This window comes from Electrophorus electricus, chromosome 6 (genome assembly GCF_041902795.1).
Source record: "Electrophorus electricus isolate QZ-2024a chromosome 6, ASM4190279v1, whole genome shotgun sequence".
Lineage (NCBI taxonomy): Eukaryota > Metazoa > Chordata > Actinopteri > Gymnotiformes > Gymnotidae > Electrophorus > Electrophorus electricus.
In genome coordinates, this window is record NC_137502.1 from 14,040,001 (window position 1) to 14,047,675 (window position 7,675).

General features: G+C 43.0%; 1 protein-coding gene across 2 annotated transcripts in view; it reads right to left on the bottom strand.

Annotated features, from left to right (window-relative positions):
• Positions 1-7,051, bottom strand: part of dusp8b (dual specificity phosphatase 8b) — an 8,873-nt gene extending 1,822 nt beyond the window's left edge. Inside the window, exons 1-5 of one of the 2 annotated variants that reach the window (XM_027008011.3) lie at positions 6,495-7,051; positions 1,761-1,927; positions 1,033-1,192; positions 581-704; positions 1-420 (exon numbers count right to left, since the gene is read on the bottom strand). The exon at positions 1-420 is cut by the window's left edge and continues 1,822 nt beyond it. In XM_027008011.3, coding sequence (XP_026863812.2) covers positions 1-420; positions 581-704; positions 1,033-1,192; positions 1,761-1,927; positions 6,495-6,633 — 1,010 coding nt within the window. In that variant the 5' untranslated portion in view covers positions 6,634-7,051. The remainder of the gene's footprint in view (positions 421-580; positions 705-1,032; positions 1,193-1,760; positions 1,928-6,494) is intronic. The other variant, XM_027008012.3, reaches the window with a different exon arrangement.
• Positions 7,052-7,675: the final 624 nt, after the last annotated feature.

Here is a 7,675-nt window from a genome sequence, read left to right on the forward strand (position 1 = left end):
TTGAAAAGCTTGGGCATGTTTTCTGAGTCTAATGGTGAGAGCCTTGGGGATCCTTGACAGTGATGGCTAGAAGTGCAGACAGATTTGATGTCAAGGGAGAAGGAACATTTGAGCTTGTTACTATGAATGATTTGGTCTGTGGACAGGTGAAGACTGCTGAGTTCTTTCTGCAGTGAGGTAGGTGAGGGTGGCTTGACATTTATCATGCATGTTTCATGTGTTGTCTGATGAGGGTGGTCATTCTCTGTGCTCTGCTCTACTGTATCTATAAGCTCTGCAACCTCCTCAGGAAGGTCAGATGCTGACCTCAGAGGGCTACAGGTTAAGGGTGTCTTCAGGCTTAGATCTTTCTCAAACTCCAGTAACTGTCCTAGGAAGTTGAAGTTTGGAGATATAGATGGACGACGATCCTTCACAAATCTAAGAGAAACAAACATGTCATGAATTTATATCTTTCAAAGAAAAGAAAATTAAAATATTCTTTGTGATGAATTAGTATTCTGTTGATGATACACTATATTTAATATGGGTAATACTGGCACATTGCAGTGTGTTTGCATGTAAAAGTTGACATAGTTACCTATAGGCATCATCTGATGACAAACCCATGGTTTTCATAATATAAGCAATGGCAATAGTTGCAGAGCGAGAGATTCCTGCCAGACAGTGGACAATAACTCTACAGTTTGATACTTTGGCTTTGTCTGGAGAGAGAGAGAGAGAGAGAGAGAGAGAGAGAGAGAAAGAAAGAAAGAAAGAAAGAAAGAAAGAAAGAAAGAAAGAAAGAAAGAGAAGCAGTTAGAAAATACCATTGCAGCACAGACGGAACATCAGGTTTAAGTTTACTGCCCACCTCGAGAGTTGACATCACTCAGACCTCCCATAGTGTTTGAGACCTGAAATGGTCCATTATAATCCTACATTTCTTCATTACTCTAAATGGAACAATTTAGTTATTCTGGGGTGACTCAGTCAAGCCTAACTCTCTGTGCTGTATCAGCAAACTGTTTAGTTTTAGAGGAATATTCTTACCAATGAATTCATTGGTTTTCTCCAGCCAGGGAAGCAGCTTCTCGCAGTAGCTGTCATTGACGGGAATGCGCAGGAAGTGGTTCTCACTTATAAAGTCAGGCTTTGGACAGGTGTTGCTTGCATTGAGGACATAGGTAATGCCATTCTGAATCATCAGTTCCTGTTGAGATGACCATGTTTTTCAACAACCATTAATTCTATGAATTCATATCCACACCCCCCCCCCCCCCCCCCACCACAAAAAAAGAACCAGTCTGGTAGGCAGATGGTTCAGTTGCATCACGGGTTGAAGACCAACACTATGTGTTTTAATATCTATGTCAAAAGTAAATTAATATGATATAAGATGATGGACTGCTAAGAAGAAGATGAAATCTTAAACTTGTTTCGACAGCTGACCACTGTATTATTCATGAAGCAAGATACATGGTCTCCTGCTGATGGTGTTAGAATATACACATCACTGAACCGGTACACAATACCGCCAATGTAAAAAAAAAAAAAAAAGTAAAATGTGTCATTGGAATATTAACATTGCCATTTGTTGTATGAATATGCCAAATTAATATTAAAATGCATTTTTTAAAAATAAAATTTACTGAACAGTTAAAGAATCACAATGAATTCTCCATTTTTTATTTTTTTTTTGCATTTTAATGGCAAGTGGAAAGCCACTCTAAACTCGCCAAGCTTTTGTTAACGTTAGAGAAGCCATTGCCAACCCTCACCTTGTTGAGGACATCTTTCTGTGAGCCCAGGTAGAGGTGAGGCAGAATGCGAGTTGGGCCCAGGTTGGCCACAGGTAGACAGGGCTGGGAGATGCTTAGGGGGAGTATAGAAGCCTGCTTACTCTCACACAGATCAGGGAAGCATGAGGAGAAGGCTGCAAAGCCACCTATAGGACAAAAGAGGAGGGGAAGAGAAGGAGAGAGAGAAAATGGTTTAAAATAATGCATCAAGAACCCTGCACTGACCCACACAGTTCTATATGCCCAGAGTAGAATAAAAGCTGCAGGGGCATTGTGCATGCAGAGCGGCATAGTGCTAACAATGGAGGGGCTTTCCTAACATCCCAACACTCAGAAACGCGCAGGAGCCTTCAGTCCAGATTCCATAGAACGGTCTTCCGCTGCTCCGGCCAAACCATCTGGCCTGCCCAAGTTATGTCTAACTAAGCTAGCAGACCTGCAGTTAAAAAGCACCCACCTCCACCTAAAAAGAAGAGACTACATTGCTCCTGTACTAACCTTGGTGATTATTTAAGAACCTAAAATTCAAATGACAACTATTAATAATACATTTTTTCATTGTATGTAATATGGAATTTTGGGCAATATATGTTTTGGACAATAAATATATATTATTCTTTTAAGTTCATCCACTCTTCACCTAGAGGAGTAATTAGTATGACTGGTGAAAGCGGACCCCTGGCCCTTTAAGAGGTTGATATGGTGTCAGTATCTGCTTCTTCAGTCTCTTGCTTCCTGCATGATCTCATCTCCTCTCCCAGAGACCAGCATCACACTGTGGGAATGGCCACAAGAACATGGCAGTCCAATCACAGTCCCAGGACATGCTCTCTAACACAGAGACACACACACATATGGGCACACACAACAGCACTCTTTTTCACACATTTGCACATGATCCCAGACCAACTTCAATGACTGGATCTGCAGTGTTTCAGAAAACACATAAATAACCACAAAGACCAAAACGTTCAGAGTCCAATATTCCTTCACATGAACCTCCCCTGACCAACACACACAAAATCCACCACACACTTACTCTCTCAGAAGCACAAACCTTCCCCAGTCACTAACCTGTCTTGAGCCAGTCCATTTCAGTCCTTTTCCAATGTATTTTTGGATCTTACAGCTTTAACAGAGTCCCTTCTACCCCTTCGTTTCTTTAGCAACACATTACGTCACGCCCAAACAGAGCACCAAATTAGCCCTGCACTAATGTGCACATTGAGACGCCTCTTTAAATCTGGGAGGTGTTAGCTCAATTTCCAAGTAAGGCTGGCATGCTGGAGCAATGACATCACCTAGGGTTAAAATCCCATGCTTGGCTTGATCTCTATCATTCATTTCATCACACACACACAGGCACAGACATAGACACACACACACACACACACACACACACACACACACACACACACACACACACACACACACACACACACACACACAGAGATGCACACACACAGAACACACACTAAACATTCACACAAACACACACACACACACACACACACACACACACACACACACACACACACACACACACACACACTCCAAGCATTCATACATGCGCAAGATTAACATACATAGGATAAAATGGCTCATATGAAAATGACTGAATTAGGAATCAAAAAATAAGATAAGATAGAGAAATAGAAGAATAAGAGGGCTGAATTTAGGTAAAGAGGCATGAGAGAACAGATGAGCTCAGACATGACGTAAGTGTTAGTAAGCAGATCCATGTGACTGGGAGAGAGAAAGAGAACAGAGTGAAGCTTGATATCAGGCCTCACATATTCCTTTACCCACTCCTCTTCCAACTCATTCATTCATTCATTCACTATTCTGTTGTTTGTCCCATGTCACAGAGCCTTATGTGTGCAGGAAAAAATAAAGGCAGCTAAGCTTTTTGTTCTTTGGCAGTTAGTGCAGGTTTCACATGACGTCACCCAACAAGACCAGCCTGATATGAGCCTAAACACAAACCTGTTCCAAAAGCCAATTTTTTTTTCTTAACCAGATTTTTTACACCGTAACTCATGAATGACATCATGACAGGCCCTGTCATGAACCGCATGAGTCCTAAGTGAACCCTACTCACTGCACGTTGGATGTTCAGCTGGGGCTTCGCGAGCCGCCGTGAGAAACCTCAAGGTGGTGCAAAGGTGAGAAGTGTTTTTTCTCAGTACAGCACTTTGATAATGGAGCCACATTTCCCAGTAATACCAGCAGGACAAACCTGCCTCAGTGCATGGAAAGGTCAGGGTTTTACTGCTTTGCAACAAAATATAATAATATAATATAATATAAAATATGATAATATGTAGAGCAATGCTGTTTAGATATATGGGTATTTGGTTTTGGATGGTGCCTGGAAGTGAACATGTAAAGTGAGGCCGGAAGGAAAGGCATGACGGTTCTTGCCCCATTATTCCAGATGTGTGCCGTAGCTTTTAAAGCTCCGCTCGGGGTCTGGTTTTAACTATTAAAAGAAACTGCCAAGCAGTATGACATCATTACTCAACATATGGGTGGCCAGGGTGATGGTCACACACACCCACACACACACACCAACTGCGTCCAACTCCCCCCATCAGTTTTGGCTAGTGCACCTGGTGCTACCATCTCAGAACTTGTCTGCTTGCTTTGAGATGCGTAAAGCCAGGACCAAGGCCATGCGGTATAGTTCACTGAGAGAGAGAGCAAGAGAGAGCAAGAAAGTGTGTGTGAGAGAGAGAGAGAGAGAGAGAGAGAGAGAGAGAGAGAGAGAGAGAGAGAATCGTAGAGAAAGGAAGGAAGAGGAAGAGAAGAGAATGAGAACAGTGGATATGGCAGCATTTGCTGAAAGCTAACAGTGAATCAGAAAGACCACAAAGCAGACCTCAACTTGCTGTAATCACACACCACAAGATAATGACAAGATATTGCACCATCATTTGAGGGTTTGCCTCAACGTGCCCATTAGAAACTATCCTTCCATCTTCCTTCCCATTAGGAACTTCTATATTTCCTTTCTTCTTCTTCTTCTTCTTCTTCTTCTTCTTCTTCTTCTTCTTCTTCTTCTTCTTCTTGGGCTTAGTAATGACTAAATTAAATCATTGTCTCAGAGTGTCACTGAAATTGCACCATGGGACAGCTTATGCTAGTCCCCCTTGTTAGCATGAGGGAAGAGTCAGTCCACTGTACAAGCCAGAACTCTTTCCCATCATGTAGAGTGGATGGCACATCCCTGTTACTGTGGGAACAAATAACACTCATCTTAAAAATTAAGTGAGATTTGGGCTGGGAAGGTTCAGTCCCCATATCTCTGCATGGCCTTCTAGCTAGCCTGTGTGTGTGTGTTTATGTTTGGAAGAGCCTCCACAGAGAGTAGCATTATTTAAACCTTTGCTTAGCAGCAGCCTACAACAAGCTTGAGCTAAATATGTTTTGGGGTGCGGGGTGACATGCCAGCTCAGACAAGTAAAGGCACATTCAGAGCGATAGCATGACACCGGGTCATTCCTGTCACGTCAGGAACCATCGGCCTTCCAATGTTTGGCAGCAGCTAATTAACTTAAAGCCAGATTAACTGAAAGCAGAGCAGGAGCTAAATCAGATATGAATTCTTGCTTTCTTTTACATTGGTGATAGACTTTACAGATTTTAAGGGCAGCACATTCAAAGCCAGTTAAAAAGCCAGAGCAAGGGAAGCAGTAAAGAGGCCTTCCTCTGAGCAAAGGTTCGACTCCCTCCGGATGGCAGGCATGCTGCAATCTAATATGATTTTACGTTAGCATTCAAAACAGTGCTAATACACTTTAAAGAACCTGCACTAGAGATATTTCTTTTTAATTGCCTTAATTACCTCTATCACCCAAAATGGCTTCCAACAAAAGTGGACACTTCGGCATGCAGCTGTGTCATGCTTATTGTCAGCTTTGGACTTTTCATAAGAAAGCTGGAGAAAAGTGCAAACAATCTTGTTAACGTGAACACAGAACAAGGAAATGCAACTTATTATTATCTGACCTCGCATTTCCTATTATTATAGTAACATAAGCAGACACTGGCAGGTTAATCTTCATCGTATCTTTGTAGCTATGATGCAATGTATATTAAAAACATTAGTAAAAAATGAAGCACGTACTGCCTTTTACTGTCTCTGTGCCTGACTTCCTCAGTCAGTCTCTCTGTTCAAGAAGTCTCTCATTCAGTCTTTGTCTCTCTTATGCTCTCTCACCCTGTCTTTTATTGTCACTCAGTCTTGCTTGTTCAAGAAATCTTTCAGTCTCTCTGTCTCTCAGTCTCTCGCTTGTTCAAGAGTCTCACTCTTTTTCTTGTCTCTCACTCAGTCTCTCTCTCTCTCTGACTGTGCCTCCCTCAGTATCTCTTGTTCAAGAAGAGAGTGAACACAGATAAACATACAGTGATTCATACAGACACACACTTATTTGAGAACTTTGAAAGCCATAGTACTGTTGGACTATAAAAACAGAGCCATTTCATGTCACGGTTAATGTTCTTTGCAGCTTGCAGAAACAAGTCAAAAGTCATCCAAGGCACATAGCAACCAAATCACTTAGGAAGCAGCAACTCTCACTCACTTATTCACTCACTAACTTACTCACTCTTTCACTCACTCATTCACTTACTGATTCACTCACTTATTCAATCACTTCAAACACTTACTCTTATGCGCTCACTCCCACACTCATTCACTCCCTCACTCACTTCTATCTCCCATGCCTGCACTGAACGCACCTCGGAGGTCGCGTCCCTCTTTGATGCGGCGCACCCTGATCTTCAGCTTCATCTCGCTCTCATGCATGTCCGTCCACAGCGGCGGTGCAATCACCACGTCCACCGGCATCCAGTCTAGTCGCTGTACTGCACACACCACCCCACAGCACACGATCACAGCTGCTCAGAAATCTTTACTTGGTCTGCTGCAGGGGGGAGGTCGAGTCCGAGGCCGAGCTCTGTCCCTCTGGAGGCTGGGGAATAATGAGGGTGCCCGCTTCAGTAGGTGTCTGATGGCACCCTCTTCAGTAGGTGTCTGATGGTGCCCGCTTCAGTAGGTGTCTGATGGTGCCCGCTTCAGTAGGTGTCTGATGGTGCCCGCTTCAGTAGGTGTCTGATGGTGCCCGCTTCAGTAGGTGTCTGATGGTGCCCGCTTCAGTAGGTGTCTGATAGAGGAAAGCTCTTTTCTCTTCGTGCGCCTGCTCCAAACTGACTTGAACTGGGAGTGCAGTCGCTCTATTGTTGAAACCTCCTCCCTCTCTCCCTTCCTCTCTCTTTCTCTCTTTTTCTGCCTCTCTCTCTCTCTCCCCCTCCCTCCCTCTCTCTCTCTCTAAATGAGCTCACAGGCTCTGTGCGGCGGCTGTGCACCACTGGGGCCAGTGTTCAGTAATAGCTCATGTGTAAGGCATGTAACCACATTCCTTACTCACCACACAAATATGCGGCCACCTAAGGGGCAGCCACTGTGCTCAGGGGTAAAGGGCTCCTACGCTGGCTGGACGACTGTGTGTGTTTGTGTTTTGAGAAGGAGAGAGTGTAGTTGTTTTGGGGTTTTTTTGTAATCAACAATGGAACTGTACCCTAGCGTTTTGTGTGATTTAGTGTTGCAAAAATCAGTGCTCACATACATACTCACAGTAACACAGGATATATACTCTTTCATTATTTTCACCAAGTCAGTTTTTAAAGTCTTCAAAGCTGCTAACTAACATTATCATGGCGGTTAATTTCCCATTAACAAACAATCCAAAAAATGTATAGAAGATGAATGATACTATAGCAAGACAAAATGAAAATATTAATCAAAATTGAATGTGTATACTGTGAAACGTAATGGGAAAGAAAAGCATTGCAGTGAAATTCAATAGTGAAGGAAAATGAAGTATTCAATC